The sequence below is a fragment of the Vanacampus margaritifer genome, chromosome 19, assembly GCF_051991255.1.
Source record: "Vanacampus margaritifer isolate UIUO_Vmar chromosome 19, RoL_Vmar_1.0, whole genome shotgun sequence".
NCBI lineage: Eukaryota > Metazoa > Chordata > Actinopteri > Syngnathiformes > Syngnathidae > Vanacampus > Vanacampus margaritifer.
Window position 1 is genome coordinate 13,889,922 of NC_135450.1, and position 17,105 is coordinate 13,907,026.

The 17,105-nt window shown below is 37.7% G+C and overlaps 1 protein-coding gene across 2 annotated transcripts in view; it reads left to right on the forward strand.

Moving 5' to 3' along the window:
• jag2b (jagged canonical Notch ligand 2b) overlaps positions 1 to 17,105 on the forward strand; it is a 61,132-nt gene that overhangs the window by 14,354 nt on the left and 29,673 nt on the right. For both annotated transcript variants that reach the window (XM_077552837.1, XM_077552838.1), the window contains exons 3-5: positions 8,733 to 8,787; positions 13,220 to 13,477; positions 15,032 to 15,092. In XM_077552837.1, the coding sequence (XP_077408963.1) occupies positions 8,733 to 8,787; positions 13,220 to 13,477; positions 15,032 to 15,092 (374 nt within the window). The remainder of the gene's footprint in view (positions 1 to 8,732; positions 8,788 to 13,219; positions 13,478 to 15,031; positions 15,093 to 17,105) is intronic.

Here is a 17,105-nt window from a genome sequence, read left to right on the forward strand (position 1 = left end):
AGGCCGTTTTAGAGCGTTCATTTTAATACCAATATGAAGCAATATTTTCCATATTGTTGTTATACTGTCAGAATCTAATATTAAGGCAATCTGATTTGCAACGCGAATCCCAAAAACGAGACGAGCGGCGTTGTAAGACTTGATGTTCTCATTAGCAAGTGCCAAAAACTGCCAAAATTCCAAATACTAAATAATGTACTGCCAATGCTCTGATTAATGTGCGTTGTTGTTAAAAAAAAAAAAAATAAACAAATAAAAAAAAGCGGTAACTGAGTTTCTTGATGGGGGAGGGCACAAGTCTCAAGGGGGGCACAGTATGAATCTGGAAAAAAACCCAAAAATTATATTTATTTTTTAAATGTTTATTTAAACTTAACATGATAGACAAATGTATTTTAAATGAAAAAAAAATTCTTACTTAGCCCAAATTTTTTTTTAAAGACCGTTTTAAGGCGTTCATTTTAATACCAATATGAAGCAATATTTTCATATTGTTGTTATACCGTCAGAATCTAATATTAAGGCAATCTGATTTGCAACGCGAATCCCAAAAACGAGACAAGCGGCGTTGTAAGACTTGATGTTCTCATTAGCAAGTGCCAAAAACGGCCAAAATTCCAAATACTAAATAATGTACTGCCAGCATTTTCCCATTTGCAAGGATTTAGCCATTGGAGGTCTTTCATCCTCTCCTCCGAACAGATTGACGTGCCAGACAAGTGGAGATTTATGATCGGGGTACCCCCTCCTCGGCATCACGTTGGCTCCACTTTCTTCTTCCGCATCCTCATCGTCAACCTTCAAATGTGGAAAATCTCCCGACCTTTTTGGCATACTACCGAATAGTTGCCGTCACTTCATCTTAACGACTAATTATAAAATATAAATGCACTGCAATCTACTAACACGACTTCACAAGACTAATCCCCCCCGTTTTCAGACAGCAGCGTTTCAATTATGCATGAGAACTGCGGTTATTTATCCCCATTCGGAGCCAGCCGCCGAGATGTGGCCGAGGGGGGTATCGCAAAAAAAAAAAAAAAAAAGAAACCCGAGAAATGGGATGGCGCGTTGCCCTTCGCCGGGATAGCGTAGACTCAGCCCTAGTAAAACTAAAAGCCGGGATTGACATCACAGATTAATGAAGATTACATGCGGCGATTACTGGCCACGGGATGAATCATGATGACCTCATGTCCCATCACAAGGCAATAAATCAGGAAGATGTCAGTGACACTGCAAGGACCAGCTCAAACATTTGATATTTGAATAATACAATTTTTGCTTTCACTGAATCTGGTCAAACCGGCACGCCGCAAAATCCGAGACGGGAAATGTTCCCGTGGGCCACAAACGAAGTCAATCATTGCGCTGATCCTTATCGCAGACGCTCCCACTGATAGCGGACTTGTTGGCCGACTGGGATTTTGCCCGGGATTACGCGGCAGGCCCGGATCTCGCATTCTTAGTATTCTTCGAATGCAAACACGCGCACCCCCCCCCACCCCCACATGTGGAGCGCTGACCCCTCTTTAGAAAAAGAAGCGTGCACATCCCCGCGCTCGGTGACCCCCGGCTTCCACTTCCCACCCTCGCTTTTCCCGGCCGGCCCTTTTGATTCAATGCAGGAAACGATTGCAGTCGAGGCTCCCTCCTACCGATCCGTCTCATCTGGCGAGGAAATTTACACCTGTCGACATATATTACATCAAGTGCTTCCACGGTTATGGCACCGCTTATGATTAGGGCCCGACAGATTTGCATTTTTGGAGGTTGGGGCCAATTCCGATTATTGGCATAAAAAAGTATTGATTACCGATTAATTGGCCGATTCTTTAAAATTTTAAAATTGACCGATTATTTTATTTAGTATATATTTTAACTGGCCGATTATTTTATTAATTGGCCAATTATTGGCTGACTTATTATTAATTGGCTGATTTATTTAAAATTTTAAAATCTTTAACACATTTTGAATTGGCCGATTATTTTATTAATTGGCCGATTATTGTCCGATAAATTATTAATTTGCCGATTATTGGCCGATAAATTATTATTTGGCCGATTATTTTAAAATCTTTTAACAAAAATTTTATTGGTCTATTTTATTTGGTATATATTTTAATTGCCCGATTATTGTTTTTATTAGCTGATTATAATAAATTGGCTGATTTTTTTATTTTTTTTTTTTACTCATTTAACATTTTAATATTAGCAGATTATTTTATGTGGTATATATTTTAATATTATTGATTGGCCGATTATTTTACATTTTAAAATAATAAAAATTTTACAATTGGCCGAATATTTAAAAAAATAGAGGCATAAAATTAGACACCCACACCCATTCCTTTTCAATGGGTGTCACTTAAGCACTAACTTTCGCTATTAAGATTATCTGCTTTGAATGACAAGCCCATAGGGTGACCTTATCAACAAATTTAATGAAGTATACAAGGCTAGTGTATAGATTTTTGTGTCAATAATAAAACCATTCTCTCTTGTTAACATACATAAAGTGAGTACAGAAGAAAGTTACGGTTGAATTCTATTATAATATGTAGTATATAGTATGTGTTCCCACAGCATTTGTTTTTGAATATTTATTATATAAAGGAAGTCGATGCTAACCTCCGGTTAGCATTTGAAATGGATCCTCCCTTCCGTTTTTAGCATCAGCGCTAGGGTAGCGAGGTTTTAAAAAACGAAGCATGTTTTGTATTTAAATATGCAGTGGATGTTATTCTGATTGCCGTGTGTTTAGTTTTACAATTAACTCCAACTGCGGTGTCATTAAACAGCTTAAAGGACGCTTTGGGGGGACAACAGAATAACCGGAATAACATACGCTACACACTTGCTCGTTGCTAATGCTACGTAAGCAAAATGGTGCATTCAGGGTACTTTCACAGCGTCGGAAACTTCTGTTTTCTTCGATTATAATGGAAAAACAATCAACCATTTGGCCCAATTGGTTTGGCAAACGTTTGAAAGGCAATAATCGGCTGATTATAATCGGCGGCCGATAATAAATTTGTCGGGCCCTACGGTTTCTTTTAAATCAGGACACAGAAACACCTTTTGTTGTTGTTGTTGTTCAAAATGCCCCCCCTTCTTCACTTGAAAACTAGGATTTCTCCGAGTAAATCCTCTAATCCATTAGGAGTAGGGCAAGGGAGGGTTTTCGCCGATTTGACTGACAGCAGCTTCTTAAGTATTTCCTCATTTCATGCTTGAAGATTCAAACATTGGAAATGCTCTTTAGAGGTTCATAAAGTTAGAGTTATAATCCCACCCCCTTTTTTTTAATCACTATATGAATGCAAAGTATAAAATAAACACCGATCACTAGTTAATAAACAATAATCGGGGAAAAATTTTGAGGTGCACCGATCACAATTTTCCGGCCAATCTCCAATCTTTTAAAATGTCTCACCTGCCGATAGCGATTTTTGCCGATACCGATTTTTTATTTTTTTTCTACAAGCAGCATATACCTTCGGTGTTCCAATCTTGTTTTATTGGAAAACATTGAACAATATCTGACGAGCAATATTGACTTTTCGGGACCTCTGATGAGGGAGATGAGATGGCGGAAAAGATCGGTTTACTTTTAAGGGATTGGCCGATTACCGATCTTCCAAAATGAAGGAAATCGGGGCCGATAAATAGGCCGGCCGATCCATCGGTGCACCCCTAGAAAAAAATGGTTTTGTAATACCAATAATACAAAAATTTGATATGAATCTGATGAATCGATTGGAAATCGATAGATTAATCGATTCTAAAAAAAAATATTCAATAGCGATAGCACTATTATTTTAATCGAATCTGTCAATGAATCGATATATCAGATTACATAATAAATTTACATTTACAGCCCTTTTTTCAAAAACAAAAAAACCTGAACCTTTTTATTTAAAATTAAATTTATATATATATATATATATTACATAAAATGTTCAAACATAAATTATGATTCAGTTACCTGTTTGGTCCATAACATGTCAGAAAATTGTCAAAAGCGCAAATAGTTTTTCTTCCATGAATCAAATCAATTCACTTTCATGGAAGAATAGAGAAATTGTGAGCATTTTTGACAATTAACTCATTTGCTCCCAAAAACAGATAAATACGTTCTATTTTAAATATTACATTGGTCCCAAAAACGTATTTATACGTTTTTTTGTATGTTTTATTTTATTTTATGCTGGAGCATACAGAAGGCTTTGATGCCGCCTCTGACCTGAAAAGGGCGCTTGAAGCAATGGTAGTTATTACAAACACGGCCATCAGAGATCAACCAGGGCCTTGTTGCAACAAAATATTTTCCCCAGTGTTTTAAACAGATTTGTGAATAATGATGAAACTTAGCTATATTCTAATGCTAATTGCTGCAAAACAGAAACAGTTAGAAATCTTTTTTTTTTCCTGATGAAAGAAGAGACTAAATCTTTCTTTTGCTAGGTTCCATGTTTTCAATAGCAATAGAACACAATACTCTGTGGGCCTTGCAAAATCAGTCAAAATCCAGTAAAACCGCCGGGAGTGAAGGGGATTGCTTCTGTGAAAATGGCTGGGAGTGAATGAGTTCATTTAAATTGAGATGAATCAGTTAATCAATAAATTGTGGCTTAATCGTTTAATCGATTAATAGCCCTATCAATACTTTTGAGAATTATTCACGGGATTTCCCAGCACGCGCGCGTCTTGCGCTACAATCCACCGTGTTGTCTTTTTTTTGACTCCGTCCAACTTAATCGCTGGCGCAAATGCTAATTGCTAATTGTCCTCAAGCTGACTGCGTCCCACGGCGGACAATGGTTTTGATGGGGACGGGGATGAGTTACGGTGTCGGGGACAAGGGTCTTTGTTCAGTCGCGCCTCTCCTCCCCCAACCCCCCTCCCTCTTTATCTGCCCATCATCTATCTTGTTCCGACCATTTGGGCAGCTGTCACTTAATCCAGCTAATCACAGACTGGGAAGGTCTGTGGGAAACCAGACAAGTCCGCCAGCCCAACGCCACGCGGACTGCGCTGACTGTTTTTTTTTTTTTTTTTGGGGTGGGGGCATTTCCGACACAAAACGGGGGCATATTGATTCAGAATGTTTTTTTTCAGGATTGAAGGGTCGGCGTACGCGCACCTTACCCGCGTGCTCAGACGAGCTATTGAGGAAGGGGGGGAGGGGTCGTCGGTGAGGGGGGGGGGGGAGGGAGTAGGTGGTAAGGTCAGAAGCCGAGCGACGTGTCGTGGGATGATCCACGGTTCATGTCAAATAATCCATCATTCAGGCTTGCATCTGTTGTGCGTCTGCGCTCGGCCGGGTTGATTCCGGCTTCTCCACACAAAATCCTCAATTCTAGTAAAGCTTCAACCTGAAGCGAAAAATCAGTGGGCCTAAAACGGCGCCCTCCACCTCCATTTCCGTCCTCTTCTTTTGCGTCGACTCGTGTGTCTCCACAATAACACTCCCCTCCCCTTCCTCCCATCGCCAGACAAGCCAACTTAATCCCGCAGCCCAGCAGCAACACCCCCCCCCCCACCCCCCCAGATCAACAACACTCCTCGCCGCAATTTCTCTTTCCTGCTTCAATATTTGAGTGACGGCAAGTTGGGAATGCCGCTTGTCCGCTGGCCAAATCAGTGACAACATTACAGTGGAGGGTCACATTGTGGCTACTACGACTGTCTCCGACGGTGACGTAATGATTGCTATTTAGGTCATCCGGTTGCCTAGCAGTGAGCCCTGCAGCACTCCGGATAGATTACTCGAATGGAGTGCTGCGCCATTGACGGCGGGCAGAATTTTCCGGATTTTGCTCGGTCACTACTGACATTGTTGCCTAGCAACCACTTCTTGTCAACATAGTACTGAAACCTTGGGCTGGGTTTAAAAAAATAAATAAATAATCGGTATTGAATCGATTTTCCTTTTCGATTTCCCATAAATAAAGAAAATCAAATTTAAAATCATGATTATAATTTTTTTGTATCGTACTGTTTTCTTGAAATTTACTGTTCACATTAATTTAAAAATAATTTTCTTACATTTTGAAAGACCTGACTTATTGCACTTTATGACAATTCAAATCTTTATCATTTATATTTACAATTATTGAATTAGAATTATGAAAACATTTTCATCTCATCCATACTGATGTCAATGTGTGTGTAACACTTTAGTGCTGTCACTATTGAATATTTTTGGAATCGATTAATCGATCAATTATTCAATCGATTAATCGACTCATCGGATTTATTTTAATTTTGCATTAGGGGATGTTACAAAATCATTTTTTGCCCGGATTACTGTTAATTAACCAGTGATTGGCGTTTAGTTCGTTCTTATATATATTCGTATAGTGATTAAAAAAATTCAATAAAATCATTCCCTTGATATTGAAGAAGAATTATGTTACATAAGTAATCAATATCGGATTGAACTGAAGTGACTCGGATCGGATACTATAGCTGTCAAAATTAATGGGGTAATAGATTATTAAATTAATTGACAACTATTTTAATATTTTAATCGAGTAATTGTTTGGAGCCCTTTTTTTTAAAAAATTTTTTTTTTAAGTAAAAATTTACCAAATCTTCTTATTTCAGCATAGCAACAGTAATTGTTTATTGATTTCCGTCGTCCTTCACGAAAGAAGACATTTGCAAACATCTGTACAACATCAAACCCTCTTTTTTTTTTTTTTAAATCACGATACAAATACAAAATACTAATACTACTAATAAACAGTATTCAGGGGAAATTTTTTTTGTTTGTTATACACTTAAATTAAAAATTCTAATGAATCCGATTAATCAATTGAATAATCGATCGATTAATCGATTCTAAAAATCGATTATCTCTCTATCCTTATGCAAAAAAAAAAGTAGTCAACGTGTTCTCAGATCTGAGCTCGTGCACTCCAGACCAGACCAGACTGAAGTTCGCCAACACCCTCAGGGTGTGTTCGCATATTATAATTTGATTTCCTGGTCCAGACCGAAGCAGAAAATGATACATGGGGTGTTTTTGACCTCACACATTTGGTGTCCTGGATCACTTCAGTTCATTCTGGCGTGGTTCAAATTGGCCCAGAAATGGAGTGGGACAAGCACGCCACAAGTTTCTCTGTTGCGCACAGATGGGAATATTCTAGTCGCTCTGCTTTCATGGATAACTACAGAAATCCAAGATGGTGAAATAACAGAGACTATTTTTAACAATATTAATAATTAATTGGACAATTGACACTTTTTTTTTTTTTTTTTTAACTACAGTGGCATGTTGATGATGTGTTTCTCAACATGAATCTGAGGGCCAAAGTTCATCGAATTTGACTCTGTAGAGCAGGGATGAACAACTGGTGGCCCGTGGACCGGATGTGGCCCCTGACCGCACACAAGTGGCCCTTTTGATCATTTTTTTCTTTTTTTTTTTCTTCTTCTTTTGGGGGGATTAATGTAATGAATTTAATTGAATTCTTGATTGATCCCCCTACCCCTCGATAGATCCCCCCCCCCCAAAAAAATAATCCCCCAAATTCTTAAAAAAACGCTGATAAATATTCAGTGTATGTTTTCCACGAATAATTAAGCAAAATGGAGAGAAAAATCCCAGAAAAAAAAACGAAAAACAAATATTATGGAAGCATACAGGTCAGGTTTTAGTTGCAATTGCACCATTCACCAGTAGATGGCAGACCTAACTGCTCTAAAATCAAATTTCATACTACCATACAACGCGAACAGGCTAGGGATGCACAATTTTTTGTTGTTATTATTATTATTATTATTATTATTATTATTATTATTATTATTATTTGCACTTATTCACAAATATGGTCCATATTTAAAATGGCATTTTTTGTCATACATCTGCTTAGGTAGTCTGTGTTATTTATATAATAATAATAATAATAATATTTTTTTTGAAACAAAAACTTGAATAATATTTATTAAATTTAATAAATAATAATAATAATAATATTTTAGATTTTTTTTTTTTTGATTTTTTTTTAACTTAATTATTACAAATGTTATCGTGTTAAACTTGTGCAGAAAAAAAGTAACCTTTTTTTTTTTTTTCATCATTGCGCTCTTCCTTTCATCGATTCGAAGCGCACACGAAATAACGTGACAAACGCGCGGCGGCGGGCGTTTCTCGGGGATCCGCCGCACGATGCGTCCGGGAGCAAAGCATAACCGAAAGGAGCTAATCCCATTAGCCGGAGCTAATAGCGGCAAAGTGACCTTGTCGAAGCGCCGACGGTCGAGGTCTCTTTTTAGCGCTGGTTTCGAAAGTGATGGAAGTCGGCGTACTCGTAAATCTCCACGTGAAAAGCGTTTTGACTTTTTATGTGTCGAGCTGGCAATAAAAAGAAGAAGGCGTCATTGTTCATCGTGTGAAAATGTTGATTACGCGCTCCCGAAGTGGGCTTGGGTGGTCTTGCTTGGTTTCGACTCGGCTTCTCCGCGGGAAGAAGCGTTTCCTCTTTCTACACAATAGAAGACACGGGATGTACTTACTGTATTGTGTGCCGTCATATGAGCGCCGTACGTGTTGTTGCGAAAATCTTTTTAAAGACTGTGACAGGATGCGAGCGAGTGATTTAAAGCCCATTCATGTGTGCCGTTTGTGACTAATATTGGAAAAGTGCTATTTTCACAGCTCCAAATGGCGGCTAACCGCAATGACGTCTTCTTTTGTCTTTTTTTTCCTTCTTCTTCAGCGGACGTACACCTTAATCGTCGAGGCCTGGGATTGGGACAACACTACCCGGAACAGTAAGTGAACCGACGACATATCGCAGTGCTAATGGCAAGATAGTGTTAACTTTTGCCACATTTTTGGGTAGAAATATGTAGTGCTGTCACGGTTGATTATTTTTCAAATCGGTTACTCTATCGATTATTTAATTGACTAATCGGATTCATTTCAATTTTGCATTAAAGTGTGTTAAAAAAATAATTTCCCCCCTGATTACTGTTTATTAATAACCAGTAATTGGTGTTTATTTCATATAGTGCTATCGACAATTTTTCGAATCGATTATTCAATCGATTGATCGACTAATCGGATTCATTTAAAGTTTACATTAAAGTGTATTAAAAACACATTTTCCACCCTGATTACTGTTTATTAACCAGTAATTTGTGTTTATTTCATATAGTGCTGTCTCTCGACAATTTTTCGAATCGATTAGTCAATGGACTAATCGGATTTAAAGTTTACATTAAAGTGTATTAAAAACACATTTTTCCACCCTGATTACTGTTTATTAACCAGTAATTGGTGTTTATTTCATATAGTGCTGTCTCTATGGACAATTTTTTTGAATCGATTAATCTATCGATTATTCAATCGATTAATCGACCAATTGGATTCATTTAAATTTTGCATTAAAGTGTATTAAAAAAGCTCCCCCGCCCCCGATTATTGTTTATGAACCAGTAATTGGTGTTTATTTCATATAGTGCTATCGCCAATTTTTCGAATCGATTATTCAATCGATTGATCGACTAATCGGATTCATTTAAAGTTTACATTAAAGTGTATTAAAAACACATTTTTCCACCCTGATTACTGTTTATTAACCAGTAATTGGTGTTTATTTCATATAGTGCTGTCTCTATCGACAATTGTTTTAATCGATTAATCTCTCGATTATTCAATCGATTAATCTACCAATTGGATTCATTTAAATTTTGCATTAAAGTGTATTAAAAAAGCCCCCCCCCGATTATTTTTTATGAACCAGTAATTGGTGTTTATTTCATATAGTGTTGTCTATCGCCAATTTTCGAATCGATTAATCGAATAATTGGATTCATTTGAATTTTGCATTAAAGTGTATTACAAAGCATTTTGTTACCCTAATTACGGCTTATTAACCAGTGATTGGTGTTTATTTCGTACTTCATATTCGTATAGTGATTTAGAAAAAATAAAATTAAATTAAAAAAGAGGGAGATTGATGTTGCACTGTTACTGGCTTGGTCATTGTTTTCCAAAGTAAAAACAGATGTTTGCAAATGTCTGATTTTGATTTAACACAGAAAATAATCAGCCTTCTTTTATGAAGGACTATTACGATTACTCGATTATTAAAATAGTTGTCAATTAATTAGATAATAAAAAAAATTGTCGATTAATCGATTAATTTTGACATCTCTCGAAATATGTCGCATGGGATACATTGTCCTCCCAAGACACCCTGCATACAATACAAGCAGCTATGTCGGCGGTCAGCGCTTGACCAGCTGTATCCTGTTTTCATTCGGAAATGTCCGTCGGCCCGACTCCTGTACATCCCCTTTTTCCCGTCTTAGCAGTAGCCCCCCCCCTGTCTGGGAGGAATCGTTTGAGGACTATAAATGTTGCACGCGCCCTTGATCCCTTGACGTTTTTCACAAGTCTCACATATCCTCATGGATGCCTTTCCATACCACGCGGTCCTCTTTTGTCCACTCGCGGGCCTTATTTGTAAAAAGGTTCGTCACATCCTGTTTAGTCCGTGACATCAAGCGCACTTATGAATTCGGACAATGGAGAAGAAATAGAAATTGACATCATAGCCGTGATTAGCTCCTTGGCCTGCCCTTTGTCGTCTCCGCTTTCTTCGGAGGAGGTCACCAGTGAATTCGGCAGCCATTTCTTTTTAAACAAAACTGTTAAATACGGTCTTATTTTTGGACATTGATTTGACATCCATCTGTTTTGTCTGTCGTGCTAGCTAGTTAGCGCTAAGCTAACCTAGGGGGAGTGTTCCGAGTCACGACACTGCCGAGATGGGCTTTATTGGCTGATTGCTTAACAGTTTAATATAATGTTCATTAGTCGGCTTCAATTATTTAAAAAAAAATTTTTTAGATTTATGAAGAGGACAATATACTGGATGTAGTCTATTACCAACTACTAGCTTTGCATCAGCGTTTCTGTCATTTTTTTTCCGTCAATAAAGCTTTCAAATGTACAAATGGAAAATGACTCCGGTTTTACGCAATCATGTTTATGTATCAACTAGGGGTGTCAAAATTAGTGCGTCCAGAAAAAAAAAATAAAAATTGTGCGTTGATTTTGAGTTAATTTAAAGTTCCTTTAACGCCACTTTTTTTTTTTTAATGCAGCAGACATGTTCACATCAAAATTTTGCAGTAATAAATATAATAATAATGCATATATTTGTCAAGACGGGGGTCAAACTATAATATATTATATAATATATTTTCGGGTATTTTAAAAAAATTTAAATGTGCAGAATTTCACAAGTTACTTCATGCTAAAAATCAGATAGCTCAAAAATCTGTCTTACAAATGCAAGTATGCCATCTAGTGGCAGAAAAAAACCTTCAACACAAATCAATATCGCTCGTTTTCTTCTTTTTAATTTTAACTAAATTTTATGAATTATTATGAAGTGACTATCAATGACTAAAAGATGCAGCCATATTTCTATTAGTTTAATATGTTTAACTCATTCACTGCCATTGACGGCTTTAGACGTCAAAAATTCATTTGAACTATTTCTATTAGTTTAAAAAAAAAATCTACTTTTGTTAACAAGAGTATGAAAACCACGAAAAAAAATATTGTACATTCAGAACAGATATAAAATTTGTGATTAATCGTGAGTTAACTAGTGAAGTCGTGCAATAAATGACGAAAAAAAGTGACTGAAAGTCTCTTTTAGTGAGACATGGGAGTCAAATCCTGGCCTGAGTCAGCATCCGCCTCCTGTCTTGTCCTACGTAAGAGCCCGCCAGTATGTCAGTGAGATTCCTCTCTCCCAGCATCACATCCTCCTCCCCCTCCCTACGTAACTCCTCCCCCTCCCCCTCCCCACACCTCCTGCGTCCTCAGGAAAGGCCGTTTTCCTTGTGTTTATCGAGCAGGAAGTGGAGCGGACTGGGCGGCCCGGGCTCGCTGTTTAGACACCGAGGTAGCCGAGCCCGCTTGGGCCCGGGGCCCCATTGTTCTCCATCTGGCAACTGCCGGGGGGCTTCTATTTGTTATTGTTGCTTAATTCTGTCTGACATTGTGTCAAACCCCGGCAGAGGAAAATGTGTGTGCGTGAGTGCTTGCTCACTTCAAAAGTGACTTAAGTGCAGTGCGAGTCGCAGCTATGCAGGAAAGGAAATCACAGGCTCGCCACTTCCACTGAGATTGTTGACCGGCTGCAATCCCGCTCTGATTAATGACTTTCTTTGTGGCGACTGTTGTGCGTTTTTGAGGCTCGCAGTGAGACGAAATTAAATAGTAGTCGATTTTGGATCCTGACGGTGTGATAACGGTGAGAAAAAAAAACATTGCGGTATTCAAATTACAGCTCTAAAATGTTATCTTATTTTTAACAAAATAAAAAAATAGTACAGAAGAAGCATGTACCATGTTAAGTTTCAATAAATAAATGTTAAGTCACAGTGTCCCATCACCGGTGAGCTATTTTTAGAACAGCTACTCATGTTGCACTCGGGCTAACTAGTACCCACTGGCATATAAAAAATATATATTTGTTTTTTTCTTTTTAGGACAATCCACATTAACGTCGCAGAAAAGGAGAAAGGAAAACAATTAATTGGAGGCAATTAATTTCAGAGGTGGCGATTGACTCAACTGGGGATAAAAAATAATAACATAACTCTGCAAAATTTTGAAAATCGTTTAATGAAACACTGATCAAAAATATAAATAGTATATTTATTTAATATTTGGGTTAGAATTTTTATTTATTTTTGTACTCATTAAACACTTTTATTTTTAACAAAATAAAATTGTACAGAAGAAACCTGTAGTATGTTGACTTTCAATAAATAAATGTTAACATTCTTCTTCTCTTTTAAATCTTTATAGTAAGTCACAGTGTCCCATCACTGGTGAGCTATTTTTTTTAGAACAGCTACTCATGTTGCACTTGGGCTAACTAGTACCCACTGGCATATTAAAACAAAAACAAAAAAATCAGGACAATGCACATTAACGGCGTAAAAAGGCACAAAAGAAGGAAAACAAAACAATTAATTGGAGGCTATTGACTCAACTCCGGGGGGGAAAAATGTTTAAATAATAATAATAATAAAACTTAGCAAAGTTTTGAAAATGTGTTTAGTAAAACACTGGTATAAAATATACCTGTACACACAAGCAAAAAAAAATCAATTTTTTGTTCTTTTTATGGACTTGATTTCCCAACCAATAACTTTATTATTCCCTTTTCAGATGACGACGAGCACCTGATCGAGCGCAGCGCTCACACCGGCATGGTGAACCCCGGTGACCCCTGGAAGACCGTCCACTATGACGGCCCCGTGGCTCGCATCATCTACCGCATCCGGGTGCGCTGTGACGAGAACTACTACAGCAACAAGTGCAATAAACTGTGCGTTCCTCGCGACGACTACTTTGGACACTATCGCTGCGAGCAGTCGGGCGCTCAGATTTGCCTGGAGGGCTGGATGGGTCCCGACTGTAAGACAGGTGAGTTTACCTGTTTTTATACTTGGCAAGACTGTCCGTCACCGGTAATGAGCTTTTTTTTTTGGGGGGGGGGGGGGGGGCGGTCTTTTTAGCAGCTGCAACATGTTTGTCTCCTCGCAGAGACCACTTAACGAGCCGCTTCTTTCAAGTTAATGATTAGAGGCCAGCTGCTTTGTTTCGGCTGAGCAGAGCGGGGAGGGGCGAGCAATTACAAGGAGAGGGTGGGGAAAGGAAGGAAGGATGGAGGGGCAACTGCGCTGACTCAAGTTAAAACAGGAAAATGTTGTTATTTTTTACTTATTTAAATTTAGCATACCAAATATATTCTATATTTGGTTTAAAATGTGTTGTCTTCAATGGAAATTGGGTTCAGTTGGAATTTGGATGAAAAATGAAATTAAGATTTTTTTTTTTACATGCCTTGGAAATTATTTGCAGTGCGGCCTTAAAAATGTACGGAAGAGGATTAGGGCCAGTGAAGAGAGAAAAAAAAAGGTTTGGCAAGGATTCTCAGTTTAAAGTCAGAATTCCGACTTTAGAAGTCAGAATTACGTTTTTAATCTCAGATTTCTGACTTCAAAGTCAGGATTCTGTGATTTAAGCGCAAATTCTGAGAATAAAGCCAGAATTCTCACTTTCTTTATTCCCAGAATTCTTGCTTTAATCACAGAATTCTGACTTTAAAGTGAGAATTCTGACTTTATCCTCAGAATTCTCGCTTTAAAGTCAAAATCCTGACTTTATTCTCAGAATTCTCACTTTAATCACAGAATTCTGACTTTAAAGTCAGAATTGTCACAATTCTGACTTTAAAGTGAGAATTCTGACTTTATCCTCAGAATTCTCGCTTTAAAGTCAAAATCCTGACTATATTCCCAGAATTCTTGCTTTAATCACACAGAATTCTGACTTTAAAGTCAGAATTGTCAAAATTCTGACTTTAAAGTCAGAATTCTGACTTTACTCTCAGAATTCTTGCTTTAATCACAGAATTCTGACTTTAAAGTGAGAATTGTCAAAATTCTCACATTAAAGTGAGAATTCTGACTTTATTCTCAGAATTCTCGCTTTAAAGTCAAAATCCTGACTTTATTCCCAGAATTCTTGCTTTAATCACAGAATTCTGACTTTAAAGTGAGAATTGTCAAAATTCTCAGAATTCTCACATTAAAGTGAGAATCCTGACTTTATCCTCAGAATTCTTACTTTAATCACAGAATTCTGACTTTATTCTCTGAATTCGTTAAAGTCAGAATCCTGCTAACCTTTTTTTTTTTCTCTTCACTGGCCCCAATCAATCCTCTTCCGTAAAAATGAACAGTGCCTACGTAGATGTTCTGGATATCTGTGTTTGTGTTTCAGCCGAGTTATTGTTGTACCGGGCGACTATAAAGTCGTGCCCCCTTTGACCTCTAACTGGGTTCAAGGAAACATTAATCACGATGTCCTGTTCCAAACTAACAACCCGCTTGCCCTTGTGAATGATTCCCTCGGTGTCCTCTTGCTTTCTGGATGCACATATTGACAAGTTGTTTTTTTTTCTCCCTCTCCTAGCGATCTGCAAGCAAGGTTGTAATCTGCTACATGGGTTTTGCGCCGTCCCGGGGGAATGCAGGTAAGATGAGAAGATTCTCTTATGCTCATGTTAGTCCAAGTCGGCACGTTTTGTGCTCACCGGAATGTTTGACCGTTAGTCGGGTTTCCATCCAAATTGTTTCCAATTTGCTGAAAATGCGCAAAACGGACATGCGACTTATGCCCGTTTCCGTCTGTTTTCTTCTTTTGCAAATATTGAGAGGGGACTCCGCCGCTGTAGGTGGCGCTGTACACCATAGTGATGCGATTCAGATGCGACTGCGCCTTGCGATGACGTCGTATGAGTTTGCGTTTGTAATTCTTGATAAACCGTAGCGTTTCTTTGCTGTTCTCCAATTAAAATGGCATTAATATTAGAGATAGTTTTTTTTTTTTAGGGCTATTTGGAGCCGATATTCAATTTCAGTAAAAGGGGAAAATTTATTTAATTTAACTTGGTTGAAATATCTTAAAGCAAAATGTCTATTTTTATTTTTATTTTTATTAATTAATTTATTTATTAAATCTTAGACATCATCTACTGTATGTTTTAAAAAATCTTTCAAAAAACTTAACTCATTCACTGCCATTGATGGCTATAGACGGCAAAATTTCATTTTAAATATTTCTATTAGTTTAACATTTTTTCCCACTTTTGTTAACAAGAGTATGAAAACCTAGAAAAAAATTTTTTATTGTACATTTAGAACAGATATAAAATGTGTGATTAATCGTGAGTTAACTAGTGAAGTAATGCGATTTAATTATGATTAAAAAAAAAAATTTTTAAGACAAGATAATTAAGAATAAAAATAATTAAAATTACTTTTAAAAAAGAACGAAAGATTATTAAAAAATTAGGGGCGTTTTTTTTTTCGTAATTAATTGCTCACGATTAATCACAAATTTTATATCTGTTCTAAATGTACAATAAAATTATATATATATATATATATATATATATATATATATATATATATATATATATATATATATTTTTTTTTTATTACATTTTCTTGAAATCTACTAGGGTGGCCCGCCCAAGTATTACCATGGTGTGGGAAACACTGGGATGATAGTGTCTCTAATAATATATTACTGTCCAGTATGTAGCATAAAATCAAACTTGCATTAGCATGACAGCCGAAACAAATCTACCATTGCGTGTCGTCATCACCAAACAAAACAAAAACGAACACAAAAATCCAAAACAACCAACACTGGCTCAGTCTTGCCTTCCTTTCGTTTTCCTTTTCTTCCTTTCATTCGTCTCCGTCTCAGTTTAGCTCCAGCAATGCCTTGCCTGACGTATTATATTTTTAGGCTGCCCAAATCCCACACAGAATACCAAGCATCTCTTCAGTTTTTTTTTTTTCTTTTTAAACCACTCGAGCCCAAGACACACGGGGGGTTGTCGGTGTGAGCGCCGTAAACGCGCCGGGATTCGCCACATCCCCTCTTCTCATCTACAATGCGCTTCTCCAAATCCAAATTGAAATAGATATGACAGCAAATGATTCTTAAGAGGAGGCTTGACCTGAGAAGCCACGGCGGGCGGCTTCTTCTTCTCCTGAAATGTCAGATCCCGGCGGACGGGAAAAGCGATACGAGTTGGAGGAGCAGCACTAAAGATTCTTCCTGCTCAAGCATGAATTTAATGAAGCCTCGGGTCACAGAAAGCCGGCAATAAAATCCCTTGTGATCCCTCCTTGCCCTTTCATTCCCTTTATTTCATCAATTTACACAGCCCCGTTTTTTTTGCCGGAGGCTTTGGTGTCTCCGGATTTTCCATTTGGCACACGTTAGGCTTGTTGTGACATATTTGTCAAAAGGCTTGATACGGGAAATGGCGAAATGTGGCGCTGCCGTGATTTTGGAATCCGACCCACGCCTACTTGCGGATGAATAACGGCGCGAGCGCAGCCTAGATTTGATCCATCCAAAGCCTGTTGAGACCTACAACCGTGAGCCACTTTTCTAGAAGGTGGCCTATTTATGCCTTTTTTTTTTAGTGTCGCTCTTCTGTACAATGGAATGTGCCACCTCCGGAGCC